This window comes from Oryctolagus cuniculus, chromosome X (genome assembly GCF_964237555.1).
Source record: "Oryctolagus cuniculus chromosome X, mOryCun1.1, whole genome shotgun sequence".
Classification (NCBI taxonomy): domain Eukaryota; kingdom Metazoa; phylum Chordata; class Mammalia; order Lagomorpha; family Leporidae; genus Oryctolagus; species Oryctolagus cuniculus.
This window is the reverse complement of record NC_091453.1, coordinates 131,211,670-131,236,489: the sequence shown is the minus strand read 5'-3', so window position 1 is coordinate 131,236,489 and position 24,820 is coordinate 131,211,670. Positions and strand designations below refer to the sequence as shown.

The 24,820-nt window shown below is 45.3% G+C and overlaps 1 protein-coding gene across 1 annotated transcript in view; it reads right to left on the bottom strand.

Annotated features, from left to right (window-relative positions):
* Positions 1-10,982: 10,982 nt before the first annotated feature.
* Positions 10,983-24,820, bottom strand: part of LOC138847567 (uncharacterized) — a 668,340-nt gene continuing 654,502 nt past the window's right edge. The window contains exons 14-16 of the mRNA XM_070066705.1: positions 16,268-16,331; positions 14,559-14,642; positions 10,983-12,209 (exon numbers count right to left, since the gene is read on the bottom strand). Coding sequence (XP_069922806.1) covers positions 11,101-12,209; positions 14,559-14,642; positions 16,268-16,331 — 1,257 coding nt within the window. The 3' untranslated portion in view covers positions 10,983-11,100. The remainder of the gene's footprint in view (positions 12,210-14,558; positions 14,643-16,267; positions 16,332-24,820) is intronic.

Sequence of the window (24,820 nt, the reverse complement as noted above, 5' to 3'; positions counted from 1 at the left end):
ATGTCCATACAATGGCAGAGTCTTCAACAATGTGTATGAAACTCAAAGGCATTTTGCTGGAAAATGTATTGGTAATGAAAAACAGAAGTGGTCATGACAATTGTACAATTATAGTCTTTGTTTCTATAACTGGTCATGCATCATAGCTGGTATTTTGAACTACCTCCTTTTACTACCTTGTATCTATTCCCTTTACCTTCAGCAAAGCACCTCAGCTGCTTATGATTCTTTAGCTGATGAATTCACCCAAACCTACCTACCTACCTACCTTTCTTTCTTTCTTTCTTTCTTTCTTTCTTTCTTTCTTTCTTTCTTTCTTTCTTGATTTTTTGACAGGCAGAGTGGACAGTGAGAGAGAGAGACAGAGAGAAAGGTCTTCCTTTGCCGTTGGTTCACCCTCCAATGGCTGCCGCGGCTGGTGCGCTGTGGCCGGCGCACCACGCTGATCCGATGGCAGGAGCCAGGTACTTATCCTGGTCTCCCATGGTGTGCAGGGCCCAAGGACCTGGGCCATCCTCCACTGCACTCCCTGGCCACAGCAGAGAGCTGGCCTGGAAGAGGGGCAACCATGACAGAATCCGGCACCCCGACCGGGACTAGAACCTGGTGTGCCAGCGCTGCAAGGCGGAGGATTAGCCTAGTGAGCCGCGGTGCCGGCTCCAAACCTTCTTTCTTAAATAGTCTGTGCTATGCATAATTCTGCCTGGGTTGGGTTGTTGTAGTGGCCCATTGTTCATAATAACAGGACATGGCAATACTAAGAGATGTCCTATGAGCATCCCTTTCTTATTTCCTTAACATGAAACATAATACATGCTGACTTTATATCAGCATTTTGATATTATTAATTTTACACAATATTATTTAGGTTATGGGATATCAGGAGAACAGGAACACCCTTCAAAGACTTTACCTCCTTTTCTTGGAAAGGGATTCGTATGTTTTTGCCTGTATACAGTGTATCATGTTGGGCAGAATTATGATCTTATTATTATTGTATTTAGTTGCACATTAAGTATGGTCTCGGGAGCTATTTTTGGGTGTCAAATTGAGAAGAGTGTGGGCTTAAGATGGATAATTTTATATCAACTTGACTGAACTAAGGGATACTTCCACAGCTGGCAAAACCTTACTCCTGTGTGCCTGTGTGAATGTTTTGGCAAGAGATTAAAATTTGAATCAGAAGATTGGACAAAAGGTCACATTCACCCATGTGGCTGGACATCATATAACCCATTGATGGCCTGAGCAGAATATTCTCATCTGCCCTTAGACACTGAAACTCCTGGTTCTCAGGTCTTCAGACTCTAGGACTTAAACCAGTGACTTTCCCCCTTGCCTCCTCTCCTTGCCTGGTTCTGTTTGTCTGGAGAACTCTAATACAAGTGTATAGTCCACTATTTACACAACACTCTTTTTTTTTTCTTTAAAGATTTATTTATTTGAAAGTCAGAGTTACACAGAGAGGCAGAGAGAGAGAGAGGGAGAGAGAGGTCTTCCATCTGCTGGTTCACTCCCCAATTGGCTGCAACGGCTGGAGCTGCTCCAATCCAAAGCCAGGAGCCAGGAGTTCCTTCTGGGTCTCCCACGCAGGTGCAGGGGCCCAAGGAATTGGGCCATCTTCTGCTTTCCTAGGCAGAGAGCTGGATCGGAAGTGGAGCAGCCAGGTCTCAAACCAGTTCCCATATGGGATGCCAGCGCTTCAGGCCAGGGTGCTAACCCACTGCGCAACAGCGCCAGCCCCAACACAACACTCTTTAACCTAATCTGTGGCCTCAGATGACCCCTGTTGGTCAGTCAAGTTGACATACTCAAGCTTCCCACTACCCGCTGAATAGCTCCCCACCAACAGGATACAGCAAGTTTCTGGCAAAATGGTCACAGATACCATTTTCCCCACACTTCCTCATCAAATCATCATCAACTTTTCGTCCTTTACCCTCAACCTCAAATAAAGGACACAGCTTCTACCTAGAACACCGTGGATTCCCCCATCATTCACAGTGCCTAACTTCCTAAAACTACCACAAGTGCCTCTACCTCACTATTGTTCCAATAACAGATGGAATTAAGGGCTTTTTCACTTTCTTTCATTTTGCTTACTTCATGTTCTTTCTCAGCATGTGTTCAGTTACAGTTGCTGCATGAATGAAATAAATAATGAGGGAATGAATCAAAATACAATTCAGGGACTCAAATTGTAAAGCACGCCACCTCCTGGGCCTTTGGCCTCCAGGAAAAAAGGCAGAGTTGGCTTAACTGTGCTCACTCAAATTCAGAATGCCTGTGGAAAACTGTCCCTGATTGTGGAAAGATCCTCTCCAGACCCAAACACCATCCCAGCAGGATGCTGCATTGGACCCCACCCACCCTGGCAGCTGAACAAGGAAGGGAGCCATCTCCCTGGGGTTTCCATCAACCTGCAAATGTCTGCACCAGGGTGCAGTGGGGCCTCTGTCCCAGACGACTCCTGCTGGTGACATAGGTCAGCTCTCATGGCTACAGGACACCTGCCCCCAGTACCAACAACTCAGAAACTGTGGGAGACAGTCTGAGGCAGAGGAATCATCTGGACCGTTTTTCAAGGCATATGCACAACCAGCCCTTCATCTGCAGAGTTGGATTAACTGGTCCTAGGGCATTCTTCCTCCAGGGACCCCTCCAGGCTGATGACTGTTGCCTTCCACTGCTCATTGATAGTCCCTGCCTCTCTCAGCTGTCAGTCATCAGTCCCCAGCCCTGTCCTTCACCTGGTATGTGTGTGTGTTTGTGTGTGGGGGGTAAGCTGCAGACAGGCTCCACTGAACCCAGGGGATAAGACAGCAGCTCCCATCAGATGTTCGGGCAGCTCTCAGGCCTGGGGCGCAGGTGAAGGTGCATGGGAGCATGAGAGTGGTCAAGAGATGTTGCACCCAGAAGGATGCAAGGAGACAGCCATCCTCTTCCTGAGGGTGACCGGTGGGGGGCTTGCATGCTGCAGGCCCCTCATCTGCAGATCTGCCCAGGTAGCACTGTAGCTGGCAGCTGGTGGGAAGATCCCCAGGTGTCTCAAGCCTATTCCTGTGTGTTGTCCCATGTGCCACCCCTCCTCTGCCTCTGGTCCCTTCCCCCACTGTGTGGAATTCTGGGTTCAGAGCTCTGAGCACTGGCCTGCCTGGGGTGCCGCACACTCGGTGCTTGATGTGTGTGATCTCTTAGGGATGCTGGCCATTGATCTCCCCTCGATCCTCAAGACATTGCCTTGCTCACCAAAGGTGTCCTGTCCACTCTCCTTCCTTAGCTGCTGATCAGTGTGACCGAATCCTTCTCAAAGCAAAGGAGAAATGTCCTGTTGACATTTTAGAATTTTCAGTCATACCCAGAAGGGATAGTGTTGTTCAGGACATCACAGCATAAACCTAGCTTCATATGAGTGAGAGATAAAGTTAATCTAAGTTAATAATAAAGTGGGGAGACACAAGTTATAATATCTGTGAGGTAATATTTTTCATCTGTATATTTTATCAAAATGTTAAAGAATATAAAGTATATTTTTGAGAGTGAAGGACATGCACATGCACTTATTTTTTAGAACACAATTTGGTACCACAGTTTTGAAACAAAATTTGGGCAATAGTCATGAAAAATTTCCATATTTACAACCTTTCTACTTTAACCAAGTAAACATCTTTTGATAAAAGATTTATTTATCTGAAAAGCAGAGTTGCAGAGAGGAAGAGAGAGGGAGAGACAGAGAGATCTTTCATCTGCTGGTTCACACCCCAAATGACCACAATGGCCACAGCTGGGTTGATTTTAAGCCAGGAGCTGTGAGTTTCTTCTGGGTCTCCCATGTGGGTGCAGGGGCCCAAGCACTTTGGCCATCTTCTGATGCTTTTCCAGGTGCATTAACAGGGAGCTGGATCAGAAGTGGAGCAGTGGGGACTGGAACCGGCACCCATATGTGATGCTAGCACTGTAGGTGGCAGTTTTACCTGCTATACCACAGTGATGGCCCCATAAACATTTTTTAAAATTATTTATTTATTAATTTAATTTATTTATTTTGAAGGCAGAGAGAGAGGAAGAAGGAGAAGGAGAGAAGGAGTGACAGGGTGAGGAGGGAGAGCAAGAGAGAGAATATTTTCCATAAGCTAATTCACTTCCTAAATGTCTGCAACAGCCGGTGCTGGGTCAGGATGAAGCCAGTATCCAGTAAGTCTTTCCAGGTCTCCTACATAGATGTCAGGCATCCATGTACTTGTACCATCATCTATTGTCTCCCAGGTGCACTAGCAGGAAGCTAGATCAGAAGTGTCATGTAGTCATGATTTGAACCGGCACTCTGAAATGGGAGATTCTGTTATGGAATGTGGATGTCTCAAGCGGTGGCTTAACCTACTACACCACAACACTAGCCTTATAACCAAGTAAACACCTTAATATGCTAATTGTGCTCACCTTTGAACATAGGGCTGAATTTTGGAGAAATTTTGCAGGGAGAGAATTACGTATTCTCACATTTTTTTTTTTACAACAAGAAATAGGCACTGCTAATGTTTACAATTAAATTTAAATGTGCCTCACAACAGAACTATGATCTGTGTCAGCTGAAGTGACTGCCAACTGATGCATCAGACAAAACCTGGAGTGTGAAGAGCTTGACACAGTGAAAGTTTACTTGTGCACTTACATTCTGGTGCAGATGCCCCAGAGATCTGTACTCAGATGCCCCAGAGATCCAGATTGCTCCCACCTTGTGATTCCACCATTTCCACAAGAGGCTGCCACATTGGCTGTGGCAATGGGGGAGAAAGCATGGAGCTGGCATATAGGTCCTCAAGTGCCTAGCGTGGCAAGCTGTTATCTTTTGCTTATGGGTCAGTGGACAGGAAATTGCAGGGCCTTCATAACTACAGGTGGACAGTCCTCCCTGTCCTCTTTCCTGTGCCCAGGAAAGGGAGTAGGCCAAGTTGTAAGTGAGCACTTGCAGTCCCTCCCACAGATTGTTACTTAGGATGTGCTCAGCAAGCAGCGCCTGCTATCATTTGTTATGACGATGAGTCTCTTCATTTCTAGGAGTTCCTGCCAAGGACAACTTTGTCTTGAAATATTCCTAATCTTTCAGTGGCTAGTATATGACAGAAACTTTATCTTTCAGTTTTCATGACTTTATTTAAACACAAATAAAACATGACCTGAGCTGTCTATTCATTTTCTTCACTGAACAGACTGACATTAGAATTTGTGATTGATGGTCAGCTGAGCTGCTTTGCAGTTCTTGGAGGAAACATTGTGAACAATTTCTGCATAGGAAGATTTGTTGCACATCAGCAGCACCTCTAGCTCTTTGACATCATGAACTACAAACTTCTGGAAGCCACTGGGCAGCATGTGCTTTGTTTTCTTGTTTTTCCTGTCATCAATGTTGGGCATCAAGATATGGCCCTTGAATCTTCTTCACACCCTGTTGGCAATAACTTTGGGTTTCCACTGGTTATGCTTAACCTTGACATATTGGTCTGACTGGTGCTGGATGAAGTTTTTGGTCCTCTCTTTGATGATCTTGGGCTTCACAAGGGATCTGAGGGCAGCCATGATGCCAAGTAGAAGGCTGCCACCTCCATAGGTAGTGTCAAGGAAGAGAAACAGAAACTTTTAAATACGTGATCCTAGAGAATTTGAAAAAGAATCATATAAAAGTCAGCAGGGAGAGTTTTCCATCTTCAGTCAATAGCATTTTTCTGAACTCCCTCTTGCAACAACCTTTTTTTCCCCTCAGAAACCTTTTATTTAAGGAATACAAACTTCATGTATTTCATAAATACAACTTTAGGAACACAGTGATTCTTCCCACCTTACCTACCCTCCTACTCCTCTTCCTCCTCCCTCTCCTATTCTCATTCTTATTTTTTACTACAATCTATTTTCAATTAACTTTATACACATATGAGTAATTCTATACTAAGTAAAGAGTTCATGAAATATTATGAAAGAAAAAGAAACTGTTACTCAAAAGTCATGGGCTGTTCAAAGTCATTGCATCTCAAAGTGTCAATTTCACTTCCATAGATTACCTTTTAGGTGCTCTATTAGTTATCACAGACCAGGGGGAACATATGGTATTTGTCCTTTTGGGACTGGCTTATTTTGACTTAAAAAGCCAGAACCTTACCCTGGGACAGATACACAGGCCAAGGATATGGAATGATGCATATTTTTTCATTTTCATTTTTAAGCAGAACTGGCATGTCCACTAAGTAACCATTTATCACCTCCCAGGAGGACTTTAGAGTTTTAGGACTTGAGCTTGGTAGATATTTGCTTCACAGTGATTTCCATAGCCTTTCCTCATCTACCACTTACAAGGGAGATGTTTTAGATGAAGTCAGGAAAGCAGAGATCTCATGATGGGAGTAGTGCTCTTATAAGAAGAGATACCAGAAAGCTGGCTTGCTCTTTTTTTCTCTATCATGTAAAGAAACACAGAGAAATAAGTCACCTTCAAGCCAGGCTTGTAGGCATCCAATCTGCCAGTACCTTGATCTTGGAATTTCCAGTTTCTAGACCTATGAGAAATAAATTCCTGCTGTTTATGCCATCCAGTCCATGGAGCAGTTTGAGAAGCCTTAATCTAAAATTATGAAATTGAAAATGTGTCAAAATTTGATAATTTTTGAGTGTTACTGTGACAGCACAAGTGTAAAATTCCACATCTGATCTCATCTAATAGATCACAGCCAAAACATAGGTACATTAAAAATATTGTATAACACTAGCTTTGGGCTCCGTGTATAAGGTGTATATGAAATATAAATACATTTCATGCTTAAAATTGTTCTCATCCTTGAAATATCCAGTTATGAATATGCAAATACTCCAAAATTCAAAAAAACTTAAACGTAAAACACTTTTGCTCCTAGGCATTTTGGATGAGGAATACTCCACCTGTATATTTTTTATCTGATGGAGAGGGAGAGAGAGAGAGAGAGAGAGAGAGAGACGCTCCCATCCCCTAGTTTACTCCCCAAATGCTGCAACAGCTGAGAGCTGGATCAGGCTGAAGCTGGGACCAGGATCTCTAGGTATTCCATGTGGGTGGCAGGCTCTCAAGTATTCAACTCATCACCTGCTGCATCCCATGGTATGCATGAGCAGGAATTTGGAATCAGCACTGTGAACTTGGGCATTTGCTGTAGAAGTTAAAATACTGGTTGGGGTGCCTGTATTCCACAATGGAATACCTAGGTTCAAGTTCCAGCTCTGCTCAATTCCAATTTCCTGCTAATGTGAACCCAAGGAGGCAGTAGGTGTTGGCCCAATAAATTGGGTTCCTGCTTCCCATGTGGGATATCTGTGTTGAGTTATTGGCTCCTGGCTTCAGCTTGGCTCAGCCAAGTCAGCTCTCTGTTACTACAATTAAAATATCTGAGAGACTCTAACTCATAATGGAAGAGATTTATTTTTGTTCACAATTTTGGAGGTTCACAGTCCAAGATTGCCCCCCAAGTGGTATACTGTGTGATGAGAGTGGTGAATGGTGGATTGCGTTCAGAGGAAGGATCACATGGTGAGCCAGGAAACAGAGATAAACAAGGAGCACACTCTTCCATGTGGTCTCTTCATATAATGACATCATGGTTTGATCACAGGCTCTACCCTAGCAACCTAACTCAATCCAATCACTTAACCAAACTCCCTGTTTTCAGATACCATAATTGGATCAAGTTCCATCCTTAATCTATTAACATAAGGCTCTGGGGATCAAGACTTTAACTGCTAACATATGGGCCTGGGGTCAGCACTGTGGCATAGCAGGTAAAAGCCACTGCCTACAGTCCTGGCATCCCATATGGGTGATGATTCTAGTTCTGGCTGATCCATTTCCAATCCAGCTCTCTGCTGTGGCTTGGGAAAGCAGAAAAAGTGGTCCAAGTCTTTGGGCCCCTGTACCCACGTGGGAGATCCAGAAGAAGCCCCTGGCTCCTGGCTCCTGGCTTCGGATTGGCTCAGCTGTGGCCAATGCAGCCAAGTGGGGAGTGAACCAGCTGATGGTAGACCTCTCTTTGTCTCTCTGCCTTTCCTTCTCTGCGTAACTCAGACTTTCAAATAAATAAATAAATCTTAAAAAAAACCACTTGGACCCTTGGGGGACACTTAAGCTATTATCCAAACCATAACAGAAGACAAATGGGGGAAGACCATGGGAAGGGCATTACAATGTGGGAAAATGTTGGAATTGCACAAAAACACTGAAACTTAGGTAGAGTTATAGCTCAAGGAACCTCAGACAATCCACATGTTGTTTCATTCAGATTGTCACCTTCTTTCTTGTCTTAGCCTGAGTTGTCTTAACAAAATACCACAGGCTGGGCTGCTTAAACAATAGACATTTATTTCTAGCAATTTTGGAGGCTGTGAAGACTAAAATCAAGGTACCAGTATGTCAGGTGTCTTGTAAAGGCTCTCTTCCTGGCTTGTACATAGCTGCCTTCTCTGTATATCCTCCCATGGCAGTGGGGGTTAGAGAGAGAAGGAGGAGGGAGGGAGAAGAGAAGAGTAGAAGGAGAGAGGGAGAGGGATAGAGAGAGAGGGAGAGGGAGAGAGGGAAGAGGAGAGAGAAGGGAGGGGGGAGGGAGAGAGGGGGAGGGGGAGAGGAAGAGGGAGAGGGGGGAGAGGGAGAGAGGGGGAGGAGGAGGGGGAGAGGGAGAGAGGGGGAGGAGGAGGGGGAGAGGGAGAGAGGGAGAGAGGGGGAGAGGGAGAGAGGGAGAGAGGGGGAGAGGGAGAGAGGGGAGGGGAAGGGGCAGGGGGAAGGGGAGGGGGAGAGGCAGGGGGAAGGGGAGGGGGGAGAGGGGGAGGAGGAGGAGGAGGGAGAGAGAGACCAATTCCATGAGGGTTTCACTCCCATTAATTCATTTTACCCTGGGTACCTTCCAAAAGCCCCATCTCCAAATATATCACATTGGAATTAGGCTTTCAACTTGGAATTTTAGGGGTACACATTTCAGTCTACACCATTTATTTGATCCTATTTTTAGTGCCTTGGACACAGAGTCCTTCTTTCTGGTTGACTAAGATATACAGTCATGAGAAGAGAAATGACTTTCAGGAGAGAAGGTCTGTTTCAGGTTGCAAGGAGTGAGATTAATTCAGATCTTGTGTATTACTTTACTAGAGTTGTCATAACAAACTATCAGATTAGGTGGCTTAAACAATAGAGCCATTTTCTCACAGTTCTAGAGCCTAGAAGTTGGAGATTAAGGTGTGGGCAAAGCTGGTTGCTTGGGGAACCCTTTTTCCTTGGCTTGTAGTTGGAACCCTCTCCCTGTGATGGTCCTCCCTCTGTGCCTATCTGTGTCGTCCTCTACTCTTCTTATATGTACACCAGTCATATTGGATTAGGATTCATTCTAATGACCTAATTTTACTTCAGCTACTTTAAAGATTTCGTCTATAAATGCAATCACTTTTGGAGGTACTGGGGGTGGTTTGGACTTGAACATATGATTTTATGGCAGACACAATTTCTGCCTGTAACACCAGGGATTTGGTCTCAGCCCTGTGATAATGGGAAAATCCCCACGTCATATGATCTTCAGTTTCTTCAACTGTGAAATGCGTTTGATAAAGTATATCTTGTAGGACTGCTGGATTGTATGTGATGTTCACAAAGCACTCACCACAGGGTCTGGTACACACTGGATCTGCAATGATAAGCAATTCTTTGTGTTACCTTTTGGACCTCTGATCCTACCACCGTCTTCTCTGGGAATTTTGTTATTATCCAGGAGACCTCTAACAGTATGCAGCACAACAGTAAGGGGGGTATCAATTTAGCCCAAAGTGTTGCTTCATAGATAAAACTCAGTAAAATTTCCCTCTTAGATGATCTAGTATTGAATTTGGGTATGAAGCTGGATATAGCTCAAAGTTCCTAAAATTTGATGCAAGAACCAAACCCTTCCTTCCTTTCTCAGCTATTCCTCCATTTACACCCATATTTTCATTCATCTCTCCTTCCAATAGCAAACTATAGCTCCTGCTTACAATTGGTCAAATAACAGTATTAAAATTACCTAATTAAACTTCCATTTTAATAGCTTTGGCTCTGGTTCTACCAAACATGCAGAAGAGTATCTGCCAGGAGCTTTGGGGCATTACTTCTTGGAGACACATCCTTATTTCTCAGGAAATCTTTAGATATGATAGGCATCGATCATCTGATTCTTGCTGTGTTCACCTCACTGAGACAAGCATCCAGGACACTTTCTATACCCACTCCATGTGCAGATTCCTTTGCTTCATCCAACATGCAGAAGTAACTGCCCAGAGAAATACTCAGTCGCAACCTTTTCTCAAACCAAAGCTTCACTCCTGACTCCTGCCAAGACCCAGCCTCAACACAGTGAACTCCCACAGAAGGAAGTACTGTTTCTTAACCTCCAGAATGCCTTGGCTCAGGGCGTTACACTACCCTGCCCTTCCCTGGAGCCCCATATGCTCAGCCTTCTTTCCATAGTTATGTGTGTCTGAGAGAACATCTCACCATCTTCCTCCTATGATGGCTGCTGCCGGACGCCACCCTTTTCTAGTAGAGTGGTTGTGACCTGTGTCAACATCTCCGCTTCTACCACAGGGCCTTCCATACAGCAGATGCACAATGGATGTGTGAATAATAAACTAACCAGTGAATTGAGACACAATTTATTAAGATTTAATTTCTCCTATATTTTCATATAAGCTGAACAAATCCAAGGAAATTCTTATTCCAATGCCATGTTATCTTGTTCCAAACCACAAAATAAATGGAAAGTCTCCTAAATTTGTTTTACAAAATAGCAAAAATTTTACTCTTAATTGTACAAGAGCAAAACATCTATATCATTCATAACCTTAGATTCTGAAGCTAATTAAGCTTCTAGTTAAAAGGAATATTTAAAAGACTTCAAAAGGAAGATAAAGTTTCAAGTTATCCTTATAAAACAGGAAAACCAATGCCTAGCCCTAAACTGCCTCTCTACTTAAAACTGTGACTGCCATCTCTAAATTCAGTGACTTTATTAAAGTGCCTTAACATGCCTCAGATTTTATTAAAGTGCCTTAAATTGCCTCACACTTTATTCAGGGGAAGCTTCTGGATGTGGTGCTGGAACTTGTTCTGGCCATGGCACTATTGCCACGTGAAGTGGCAAATCTTCCCTGGGCTCTCTCTTCCTCATCTCTCAAAGCCTCCTCATAGCACAGTGGGAAGGATGTGGCATCACCTCCATTGAACTTGGCCAAATACTCCAGGACTCTCATCTTGCTGGTTTCAGCATAGGCCCTTGGCCCCCACAAGAACACATAGTGAGGAGGATCACTATGGGGCACCTGCAAGTACTCCAGGTACCCTTCTAGCACCCAATCTTCAGTGATGAGCTTCCAGGGCTCTCCATAGATGTGGTGCTCACTCCCAACATGTACCCCCATCACACTCAGCGCTTCCCATAGCTCCTCCTCAGGGACACAATTGCCTTCTGTGAAGATCACTCCCAGGATGATTATCAGAAGGCCGGTCTTGGGCATGCTCTGATCATCATCCAGCATGCCATCATAGGTGAGGCCCAGGGCGGTATCAAGCACATAGGAGTGACCCATGGGGTCTACTTCCTTCACATCAATGCCAAAGACCATCTGCAAGCACCGAGACACCTTACTGAAGATCACAGTAAAATAGTCTTCATAATCTTTGATGACACAAGACAGCATTTCTGCCTTGGTGATCGGCTCCTTCATTCGATACTTATGGAGCAGGAGCTGCACCAACTCCTCCACCTTCTCATCCAATGCATTTTGGAGCAAAGACTCTGCATTTTCTGGGTCCTGCCAGGTGCTTGGGCCCTCCTCTTCCTGGCTGCTACAGCTGTCATCAGATTGGCTCCACGGAAAGGCAGTAGGGGAGGAGATGCTATGAGGACTCTGGGGAGGACTCTGGGGAGGACTCGGTGTCTGAATAGCAAAAAAGTCATCTGGGTTGCTTAGAATCAGAGGAGAGGAAGAAGAGGAGGAATAGGTGGCGAAGAACTCCTCTTCGCTCTCCTCTTCAGACTCAAAAATCTGTTCATCAATGTCTGGCTCCTCTCCTTGGTCCTGAAGGCCTCCCTCATGCTTCTGACAAGAAGGCATCACGTTTTCTTTGGGGTCAGGTGGCAGGAGGCTAGGCAGCAGCTGGTTGATGGGGACCCACAGGCCTGGAGGAGAGAGGGAGGGTATAAGTGACCTCAGCTGAGAACTGCACCCTTGGGGGCTGTGACAAAGGCCTTCCCTCTGGGTGGTGAACATGGGCCTCACAGGGTTCCTGTCCTGCTTATGGGACTGTCCCCTGAAAAGCTATAGAGAGTGAGAGGGCTCTTCAGAATGCAAGGAGAGTGTGAGTGTGTGAGTCTCCAGAGCTGACAGTAAGGGTGGGATGGGGTCAAGCAATGGGATCCCTTATGTTCTGGGGTAGGTGGCACTCTGGGTCCACAAACAAGGGATGCACCTCACCTTGACTCTTGGCACTGCTAGGGTCTTAGCTGCTCTGTGACCTAAAGACACTGCCTCAGACTGAGACCTTTACCAGCAGGTTACTACAGCACCTGTAAGAGGAACTGAAGGGATACTCAGGCTGCACACTGAAAGCAGCACCCTAGGCCCCCCAGACCTGACAGGAGGATGGCCAAGATTCTGAGAGGTCCCCACTATGCTGGGATTCACTTGAGGTCTTCGTTTTCTCCTAGCTAGCCTTGAACTTTACCCCTCTGCTGGTCTAAGGCAAAGTTTCAGAGAAAGAGTTTGCCTCCTTGAAAGGCAATGAAAGACAGCGAGGGGGGCCCAACATCCAGTCACACCTACCCAGGGACTTCCAGGGAGGACAAAAAGGTGACCAAATTCAATGGGGGATGTGTCTATCCTGAAGTAAGGAGACTGATCCACCCTCACCTTCCTGCCTGGCAGGGCCTGGAACAATTCCTGTTGACTTGAGTCCACTCAAACCAAAGCCTTATCTCCATGAGATACAAGAAGAGGAAGTAAGGGTAAGCCAATTCACTCAATGTTTTCTGTATCTTTCTCTGGCTGACAGAATGGGACAGGATGGGGTTGGGGTCCTGTATGTTCAGGTTAGTGGAGACTCCTCAGCCCTTAGCTGAACTCCTGGTAGAGCTTAGAACAAATCCCTCTGTTGACCTGAGTGTGGTCCTTTCTAATTAAGGCCCTACCCTCTCCAAAGCCTCCCCAGCTAGACACGAGGCTGAAGCTGACAATCCTTCCCAGAGCCTCCTGGACTGAGAGTAGGGCCATAGTGGCTATCTCTGGGGTCTTCTTTGAGTTCTGGACTGGGGCGTAAATTCAATCTTCAACAACAGCCTTTAGCTTCCCTCTTTGCAGACCCTGGGACTCCTCTCTTTGCTTTCAGAAGTTCCTTCCTCTTCTGATCTGACACCACCCATACAACCAAGGCCCTCAGTTCCCTGAGTCCCCCAAGTAAGAAATGGGAAAATGTCCCACCCTGGGGGTGCTCTTCTGCCTTGGGCCTCCCAGAACTAACAGGATGGCTGGATTCTGTGCAATCTTTTCATTTCTGGGGTGGTAGTACCTTCACTCTTCACCAAAGATCCTCACCTTGTCTCCTGGCTGAGCCTGAGATGATGACTCCTTTGATACTAGGTGTGGTGGTCTCTATCAACCCTCAGAACATGACTTTGATCACTCTAAAGCTCTGAGACAAAAGTTATTCTTAGCACCTGAGTCCAGGATCGACCAGGGCTATCAGGAGGGCCTGGGTCCAGACTGTTCTGGGGTGGAGGTTATCTCAATCCACCTTCAGGATATTCACCTTGAATCCTGACAGGGCCCAGCACTGCCCCCTCAGCTCAAGCCAAAGCTCTTACCTGCCTGAGGACCCCTCTTCCTCCATCATGGTTGCAGTGAGAGCAAGCCACATGGCACAACCCTTACTTAGGTCCTCCCAGGGTTGAGAGCAGAGCAGTTGGGCTCTGTGGGGTATGTTCTTTACTGAGGCAGGTTCTAGGTACTTACCTTGACTTCTGACAAAACCTGGGATTCCTTCCTCAGCTGATGTGAAGCTGCACCCCTCAGAGCAAGGTCTTCTCCTTAATGACTATCCCTTCAAGAAGAATCAGGAACCACAACACCTGGCACCACTGTGTGGCTTCTTGCAGGGTCAACTACAAGGACATGAAGTGGTTGTGCACTCCATCTAGGAGTGTGAGTTCTCTGCAGTCCTCTCTCTACATCCTCACCTTGATTCTTGGCAGGGTCAGGGACTCTTCCCTGTGCCAACACCCTCAGACAGAAGTCCTAACCACCCTCGGAACTGGGAGGCTGCAGTAAAGCAGCATCATACTGTACTGGGGCAAGGGTACCTCCAGTCCCCATCAGACAAAGGTGATTACCTCTCTGATATCCCAAAGGCAGAAGAAAAGATGCAAAATATCTGACCATTTTGCCCAGGGCTTCACAAAGTTGATAGCAGAGCTAGGCCTCGTCTGTACTAGGTCTGCTGGATTCCTATCCCCCCCCCCCCATTAAGTCCTCACCTTGACTCCTGGAAGGGCCTGGATCCCTTCCTCTGCTCACCAGAGATGATACTCCTTCTACCAAGCCTCTAATCTCTTTCCGACCTGAAAAACGATATCAGGATAAGCTGCATATGGTCACTTTTTTTTTTTTAAGTTTTAAGGAGTTTATTCAGTGAGAGAAATGCATAGGAAGGTGAGGGTTTTATCTAAGAGAGAAAAAAAAGTTTAGAGGCTAAGTTAGGGTGCATACCAAGCAGAGAGCAGGCCAGGGGCCAGCCACATGCAGTAAGCATGTGGGCAGGAAAGCAGGGAGTGGGTGGCCCAAAGGCCATGCACCCTGAAAGCACAGGCAACAAGGGCAACAAAAAGGGCAATAAGGGAGGGGCCCACAGTGCTCCAGGCCTTTTATCTACTTCCAAAGGGGAATGGTTACGTAACCTGATTGGCAGGGGGGCATACAGGTGGGGTCAGGTAGGGGCATGAGATCACACAGGGGGTGTGGTGAAAGCGTGGCCTTCCAGCTCACAAATCTAATCAATTCTATCCTATCTGCCTGCCTATATAATTTCCCCCTCAGAGAGATTCCAGCCCTTAATCCTAAATGCTGTTGAAGGGCATAGAATCATATCTTCTATAACTTCTTCCTGCTTAAGAGGGGCGAAGTGCAGGTCCTGACTGCACTTTGACCTGGTCACTTTGTACAGGACCTCCCAGAACTTATGGCAGGGATGTAGCTGTGTCCCCTGTCCTGGAATCCTTGGTGTCCTGTGTCCTTTGTTAGTCCTAACCTCAAATTCTGGGTAGAGCTTGGGCCCCTCTGTCTGCCTGTCTGAGTCCTGTGCTCCTTCTTCCAAGCCCATAACCTCTATCAGATCCTAGTGGCAGAAATGAGAAACCTTCCCAAGGCCTCCCATGGCTGACAGCAAGGATAGGCTTCTGTGGGATCCTTCCTGGTCTGGAGTCTAAGCCCCTTCCTTCTCCTTTGGTCCTCTCATTGGTGCCTGGTATAGCCAGGGACTCCTCCTCTCAGCTCAAGGCCCTCACTTTTTTCAGAACCCTGAGGTGGAAGTTAGGGCACAGCACATAAGGCCACCTTGTGGGAGCTTCCAATGGCTGACAGCAGGGCGGAGCTAAACTCTAGGGACCCTCTACCAGGATAGGATATATCCCCTCAGTCCTTCCCCAGGGTCCTGACTATGAAGCCAGCCCCATCCTCTGATGATGAGTCTGCCCCAACACATCAAGACTCTGACTCTGAGTCCTCTGAGGTGGAAAGGGAGTGGGCTCAGCCGGGGAAACCTGTTCTGGGCAGAGATGGATTATTTAGGACCTTCATCTGGGGTGAGGGCTTCCTTAATCCACCATCCACACCTCACTTTGAATTCTAACAAAGCCTTTCCCCCTTGGCCGGCCTGAAGCACGGACCTCAGAAACGTTTCTCTGACTCCTGAGGTAAAAGTCAGGGAACATCACATCTGACTTCATGACCGTGCCTGGGGATTACCATGGATGACAGAGGGGGCAATACCGGATTCTCCACAGGCCTTATTAGCCTTCCTTGGGATCCTCACCTCACAGAACATGGCACCCGTCCTCAAAAGCCATGTCCTTGCCTCCTTTGACTCCTGCACAAAGAGACTCTCCACACAAAGAGAAGTCTGCTATTAAATGGTGCAGGACTGAGGAGAGGGGCACAGTTGGATTACTCGGGGCCCTCAGCCTCTTACCTTGACTTGTAACAGCGTTCACACCCGATCCCGTTGTAGACCTGAAGCGCGAACCTCCAACAAACTCGTAAACCGAAGAAGCGGAAGTCAGGGGGCGTCACTTCCGGCTAGTACCCAATGTCCGGGGCTTCCCATGGCTGATAGAAGGGGCGGAACCGGAATCTCTGGGTTCATACCTTGTTATCTGTGAAGGCTTAGACCCCAACCTCTGCTGACCTGAATCGACCCCCTATCTGGGATGGGGGCTTCTTTGGTTCACTTCTAACACAACCTAGGCTCTTTTCTATTAGTTGACTTGAAGAGCGGACCTCAGAAGCCTCTGACTGCTGAGCTCCGGTCAATTGACGTAACATTCGGCCACGGTGTCCCGGATTTTCCAGTGGAGTCCCTTTGTCCTTGGGTCCTGGGATCTTGTGTTTGTCCTTTCTCATTTGTCACTTTTGCTTCTACTAAGCCCATAAACTCTCTCAAGTCTGGATGCAAATATCAGGACGTGCTGCACCTGATTATCCTGCGTCAAGCTCCCAGAGTTTACAGCAGAGGTGGGATGTGGAGAGAGAGCCTTTGTCCTGGGATCCAGGGTCTTCTTAGCCTAAGTGTCTCACATTGACTGCTAGCAGGGAGAAGGACAACTTCTTAGGTCAACCTATGGACGCATGGCCTTTCCTCATAGATGCTTCTTTATTGGAAGCTAAGAAACACTGCTTCCACCCACACAGCTGACAACAGATGTGGCAGTGGGGCATCTTTTGTTCTGGAGTCTAGGGTTTACTGAACGCCCTCTCAGGGTCCTTACCTTGACTCCCACTGAGACCTTGACTCTTAATTTGACACCTCTCTGGTCCTACCTGATTATACTTCTGTCATATCAAGGCCCACACTGCCTTAAGTCTCATAAGGCAAAATTGGACATACACAGGTCAGCCCCTGTACAGTCAGGAATTAGAAGAGTGGCTACACGGACAAGGAAGCCTGGGCTCTTACAGAGCTAATAGCAAGGTCAGAAGTGTATTCTTGGGGATTACTGTTTTTTAAATGAGTGGATACCTTAATTCTTACTCATGAGGGCTTCCATCTTGGCTGTTGGCTACTTCATGAAATGCTCCCTGGAGATTCCCTCTCTTTGACATATCTGAGCAGTTTTCCAACTGCAACCCTTGTGGAAATTGGTTCCACAAGCTTGAAAGGGGAGTTGCAGTGGTAGACAGTCATATTTGTAGCATTTGTTTACAACAATTAGATTTCTTCTATATCTCTATTTTGTAGGATTTTATTTAATTTCTTTTATTTATTTATGCCTTTTTAATTAAAAAAATCTTTATATTTATTCAAAGGGCATAGAGAGGGGCCAGCATTGTGGCATAGCACATAAAGCCACTGACTGCAATGCCAGCATCCCATATGGGCACTGATTTGTGTCCTGGCTGCTCTGCTTCCTATAAAGCACCCTGCTAATGGACTAGGAAAAGCAGCAGAGGATGGCCCAATTATTTGGGCCCCTGTCACCCACATGGGAGATCCGAATGAAGGTCCTGGCTCTTGGCTTCAGATCATCCCAGTTCAGGCTTTTGCAGCCATCTGGGGAGCAAACTAGCAGATGCAAGATTCTCTCTCTCTCTCTCTCTCTCTCTCTCTCGTAAATCTTTTTTAAAAATAGGCAGAAAGAGCCGGTGCCGCGGCTCACTAGGCTAATCCTCTGCCTTGTGGCGCCGGCACACCAGGTTCTAGTACCGGTCTGGGTGCCGGATTCTGTCCCGGTTGCCCGTCTTCCAGGCCAGCTCTCTGCTGTGGCCAGGGAGTGCAGTGGAGGATGGCCCAGTGCTTGGGCCCTGCACCCCATGGGAGACCAGGAGAAGCACCTGGCTCCTGGCTTCGGATCAGCGCGGTGCACTGGCTGCAGCGCGCCGACTGCGGCAGCCATTGGAGGGTGAACCAACAGCAAAGGAAGACGTTTCTCTCTGTCTCTCTGTCTCTCACTGTCCAATCTGCCTGTCAAAAAATAAAAAAAATTTAAAAAGGCAGAAAAATAGAAAGATATAGATATATAGATAGATACAGACACACATACACACAGAGAAATTGATTTTCATCCCCTGATCCACTCCTCAAATGCCCGTAATATCCAGGACTGGACCTGGATGAAACCAGAAACTCAGAACTCAACTTGGGTCTCCTATGTGGGTGACAAAGACTCAAGTACTTGATCCAACACCTGCTGACTCCCAGGGTTTGCATTAGCAGGAATTTGGGTTGAAGTAGAACTGGAACTTGAACTCAGGCAGTCCCATATGGCATGTGGGCACCCTAAGTGGTATCTTTTTTTTTTTTTTAAGGAGAGATCCATTCTGGGACCTACTCCTTCACCTTATCTGCTAGGATGAAAGAAAGCCCCCAAGTGGTATCTTAACTGCTGTGCCAAATACCTGTCCTTATACCTTTTTCTTTAGTAATTGATGATATTTGCAAAAACTATTTCATAATTATTTTCAAAGAACTGGATTTTGTTAGTTATTTTAATGTTTTGTATTTCATTATTTCTGCATTTATCATCATTATTTCCTACCTTATACTAACTTCGGTTTCATATGGTGTTTGTTTTCTATATTCTTGAATCACCTGGATGTTTTATATGTTTTTTAAATTTTCTAATACATTTAAGGCTATATATTTCCCTCTAAGTATCATTTGGCCTATATCACACAGTTAGTGTTGTATAGCTTTATGGTTATCACTTGAATTTTTTAAAAAATTATTTATTTTTATTTATTTGAGGAGAGAGAGGGAGGGAGGGAGGGAGAGAGAGAGGTCTTCCAATGGCTGGTTTACTTACCAAATGCCCACAACAGCTATGATCAGGCTGGGCTGAAGGCAGAGACCACAACTCGATTTTATAGGAAGCAGGGGCCAGACTACTTGAGCCATCACCTGCTGCCTCCCAGGGTGCACATTAGCAGAAAGTTGGAGTTGGAAGTGAATCTGGGACTGAAACTCAGGCATTCTGATGTGGGTTGTGGGCCTCCCATGCAGTGTCTTAATCACTGTGCCAAATGCCCTTACAAGTTGAGCATATTAATCTATTACTTTACTATTATTATTTTAACATATATTCCCAAATATGAGGGTTTAAAATTATTTTTGGGAAGACTTTGAGGAGGATGAGATATATAGAATGCCATTAGGAACAGATTTCATGTTCCAGGGGCATTTTGTTCTTTGTTGTTGTTGTTGGTTAGTTAGTTATAGAAAATACTTAAACATATTTAATTGGTTTTGACAGAGTTGGATTTATTGTGGGAATGCAAAAAATGTTAACACTAGAAGATCAATCAATGTAATCAGCTATTTGTAATAGTCAGGGATTATCCTGGAAAATGAAATCCCTCTAAATATTTAATTCAAAAGGAATTTAATGCAGGGAAGTGGTTACATAAGTTATGGAGAAGCCAAAGAAGAGAGTGTTGATGAATCCAATAATTAGTAACTTGAGAAACTTAATCCTACCACTCCTATGCTGGAAAGACAAAGAGAGGAGATAAGTGTTAGTGGAGGTTAGGTGTTGGAATCAATGGATCTAGAATCATGGTGGGTAAATTTGATGGTGATTCATAAACAAGACTAGTGTCTGCAAATACTAGCTGATAGAATAAAATAGGGAGAGAACTATCCAACATGGGAAGCGAGATACACAGCAGACCCATAGAATGGCAGATGTCCTAAACAGCACTCTGGCCTCAGAATCAGCCCTTAAGTCACGTGGATCTGGCTGAAAAGCCCATGAGAGTATTTCAGGCATGGAAAGCCAAAACACTCTGGCAAAAACACCAACCAACCAACCAACCAAACAAACAAAAAAACAAAAAACACCTAAATGAAAGATCTCCGCGAGTGAGATCCCAGTGGAAAGAACAGGTCATCAAAGAAGGAGGTACCTTTCTCTGAAGGGAGGAGAGAACTTCCACTTTGACTATGACCTTGTCTAAATATGATCAGAGTCGGCGAACTCAAAAGGCTTCCATAGCCTTGGCAACTCATGACAAGAGCCTAGGGTGATTACTGATGCCATAAACAAGAGTGTCAATTTGTTAAGTCAACAACAGGAGTCACTGTGCACTTACTCCTCATGTAGGAACTCGGCCCTTAATGTGCTGTATATTGTGATTTAATGCTATAACTAGTACTCAAACAGTATTTTTCACTTTGTGTTTCTATGTGGGTGCAAACTGTTGAAATCTTTATTTAATATATGCTAAACTGATCTTCTGTATATAAAGAGAATTGAAAATGAATCTTGATGTGAATGGAAGAGGAGAGGGAGTGGGAAAGGGGAGGGTTGCAGGTGGGAGGTACGTTATGGGGGGGAAGCCATTGTAATCCATAAGCTGTACTTTGGAAATTTATATTCATTAAATAAAAGTTAAAAAAAAAGAAAAAACAATTTGATGGTGACTGAAGACATGGTGAATACGGAGACATTGAAGGAGATGCCACCCATTGCAGAGGAAGAAGGAGAATATCTCTGGTTACTCTGTTCTCCTGTGTTCATCTCCTCCTGGTACCTTCAGATGGCTGAACTCAAATGACAAACAAATGGTGGTGAGCTTAGGAATTATAACCTGCAAGAGTCATTCTGTGTACAGTGGAGAGCAGGGCAGGAGAAGAAAGGGTGATGCATCTAGGGGCAAATAATCCCAGGACTGGCTACATTAACAGATTGAAAAAGTCGAATCATATCTATATTGATACATAAATGTTTTCTATAAAAATTGACATAAAATCATAATAAGAAGGAAATGTATATGCTAGAAATAAATGAATAAATAAATAGGAGAGAACAGTAAAATATCCTGTGCAGAACAATTACAAATCAATATGTAGATATTTTACCATTGCTTAAGTGTGGGCTGTGCATAATGATTTCCATCCAATGAAAGTAGAGTGTGAAGAGGGGAACAGCTGGTTCTGACACACTCAGGAGTGGTTTTGAAAGAGAATGGCAAGGGAACATCTTCCGTAATGGGCAGAGTCTTGAGCAGTGTGCTTGGTTTGGGGTCAGAATGGACTGGCGAGTTGCTCAGAGACAAGGAAAGTAAAGGCCTGAAAGAGACTCCCAAATTAACTTGATCTGTTCCAAGGGCACAAAGAGTATTCCAGACACAAGTGAAAAGGTGGGAAGCAGGGTTCTACTAGCTCCAATTTTCCTATGTGACATTAAATGGAAAATTTCTAAGAAGCTGATGTGTTTCTGCTAGCTTTCCTACTGCTTGAAAAAAAAAACTACAAATAACGCATCTTTTCTCTCATATATGGATGTGTGTGTGTGTGTGTGTGTGTGTGTGTAAGTTTAAAAATATGGATGTCACAGTGTTTGGTATATAAATGTTTCCTTTACTTAATTATAATTCTTATTTAATAATATACTTTTATCTTCTCATGAAAAAAAAACCCTACATTGGAAGTAATATTACTTCCTTTAGTTTTTTCCTCCATCCTTTTTAAGGTTTTCCATTCAGAATTTTGGTTGGATCAAGGTAAAAAAGAAACATGTACCAGGAGATAACATTATAGGGAAAGAAATTGAAATTAAGGAATGGAAAATTGAGGATGCAGTACTGGATTGTGTTGCAGCAAATCTTAGATTGGCCATTGGAACAGTTCATGTTCAGGTTCTGAAACTGACTCCCCATGCAGTCACTCAGCTGTTTCCAGACAACTGGACAGAAACTTGTTGGAGTCTCAAGGCAAATAAGTCTCTCTCTTTTTTTTTATTTTTTAAGATTTATTTATTTATTTGAAGGCAGAGTTACAGAGGAAGGAAAGAGAAAGGGAGAGGGAGAGATTAAGGGAGAGGGAGAGGGAGAGGGAGAGAGGGAGAGAGGGAGAGAGGGAGAGAAGGAGAGAGAGAGAGAGAGAGAGAGAGAGAGCAAGAGAGAGCAAGAGAGAGCAAGAGAGTGCAAACTTCCACCTGCTGGTTTACTCCCCAAGTGCCCACAACAACTAGGGCAGGCCAGAAAGAAACCAGGAGTCAGGAATTCCATTTTATTCTTCCATGTCAGTGACAAGAACCCAGTTACTTGAGACATCATTGCTACCTCCCAGAGCCTTCATTAACACGAAGCTGGAGCCAGGAGCTAGAGGCGGGAATCAAACCCATGTACTCTGATATGGGACTTGGGTGTTTTAACTGGCATCCTTACTGCTAGGCTAGATGCCTGTCCTCCTATTACTTTTAAGAGTATCAGGGTAAAAATATTCTCAGTTGTGGGTGTTTGATGTACCAGTTAATATGCTGCTTGGGACACCCCTGTCCCATATGAGTGCCTGGGTTCAAATCTTGGATCTGCTTTTGATTTCAGCTTCATAATAATGCATATCCTGGGAGGGAGCAGGTGAGATGGCCCAAGTACTTAGGTCCCTGCCACTCACATGGGAGACTTGGATTGAGTTTCAGGCTCCTGGCTTTTGTCTGGCCCAGCCCCAGCTGTTGTGGGCATTTTGAGAGTGAACCAACAGGTGATAAGTCTCTCTCTTTCTGCCTTTCAAATAAACAACACAAAAATAATATGCTCAAAGTTTTTAAAAAATAAACCTACCTTAGTCCTGTTCACTTTATTGATTGCTCTCCTCTCTTACCCTTGATATTCTGTGATTGGGATGAGAGGTTGGAGAGATCTAAACTGGATAAACATCACTATAGCAGTAGCAAGTGACCCCTGCAAGGCCAGCGTTGTGGCACAGCAAGCTAAGCTTCCATCTGCAATGCCAGCATCCCAAATTGGAACACAAATTTATGTCCCAGCTGCCCTGATTTTGACCCAACTCCCTTCTAATGTGCCTGGGAAGGCATCGGAGGATTGTATCAAGTATTTGAGCCCCTGTTACCTATGTAGGAGACCGGTTGGATCTCTAGACTCTTGGCTTCTGCCTGAACCAGCCCCAGTAGCCATTTAGGGAGTGAATCAGCTGATGGAAGATCCCTCTTCTCTCCCCATTCATATTCTTTCTTTCTCTCTGTCTCTGTTTCTCTCTGTCTCTTTCTCTCTGTCTCTCTCCTCTCTCCCTCTCCACACTGCATTTCAAATAAATAAATAAATAAATAAATTTTTTTAAAGCAAGTGGTCCCCAGGTGACCCTAAAAGGTCTCAGAAGAAGCTTAGCTAAGATGAGAGGCTGGAAAGAGAGGGCTTGCTGAAAGCTTGAGAAGCTGTGGTAATGGTTTTGCTATGGTTTGTCCCTTGAAACTTACATTGAAATTTGATTGCCATTGTGGTAGTGCTGGGAGGTAGAGCTTTCAAGAGGCAATTAGGAGGGTTGGCATTGTGGCATAGTGGGTAAAGCCACCCCTTGTGATGCTGGCATCCCATATAGGCACTGATTCGAGTCCCAGCTGTTCCACTTCCAATCCAGCTCTCTGCTATGGCCTGGGAAAGCAGCGGAGGATGGCCCAAGTCCTTTGGCCCTTCTTCCCATGTGGGAGACCTGGAAGAAGCTCCTGGCTCCTGGCTTCAGATTGGCCCAGCTCCAGCAGTTGTGGGCATTTTGGGGATGAACCATCAGATGGAAGATCTCTCTCTCCCTCTCTCTCTGTAACTCTTTCAAATAAACAACTCTTTTAAAATTTATTTTTATTAGTTTGCATGCATTGCATAAATATAACTTTAGGAACATAGTAATAACAGCAACAACAAAAACCTCAGACTCCCAGATCACTGAGACTGGATTCTCACTTTTTAAAAAAAGAGGCATTTAGGTTCTGAGGGTGGACTTAATGCCTTTCTCATGGGAGTTAGTTCTTGCTCCAAGGACTGGGGTAGTTACCACAAGAGTGGGTGGTTATAAAGAGACCAGTCCTCATGTTGTATATTTCCCTCACGCAGCCACTTGCCTTTCTGCTTTTCTAGCAGGTTTTTGAAGCCCTTGCCAGATGTGTCCGCTTGATTCTGGGTTTCCAGCCTCCAGAATGGGAAGTTCAATAACTTTCTTTCTTTTTTTTTTAAATTTATTTTTTTATTTTTGACAGGCAGAGTGAACAGTGAGAGAGAGACAGAGAGAAAGGTCTTCCTTTTGCCGTTGGTTCACCCTCCAATGGCTGCCTCAGCCAGTGCGCTGCGGCTGGCGCATCGCGCTGATCCAGAGCCAGGTGCTTTTCCTGGTCTCCCATGGGGTGCAGGGCCCAAGGATTGGGCCATCCTCCACTGCACTCCTGGGCCATAGCAGAGAGCTGGCCTGGAAGAGGGGCAACCGGGACAGAATCTGGCGCCCCGACCGGGACTAGAACCTGGTGTGCTGGCGCCGCAAGGCGGAGGATTAGCCTATTGAGCCACGGTGCCGGCTAATAACTTTCTTTCCTTTGCAAGTTACCCAGTCTCAGGTATTCTGTTATAACAACATAAAATGAACAACATAAAAATAACCAGCTCCTTTACCCTGCAAGTTGTGTAACTGGGAAGAAGCAGAGGGGCCATGCTGCGGGCATTGGGTAAAACTGCTACCTGCAGTGCCAGCATCTCATTTAGGTGCAGGTTCAAGTCCCTGCTGCTCCACTTCTGATACAGC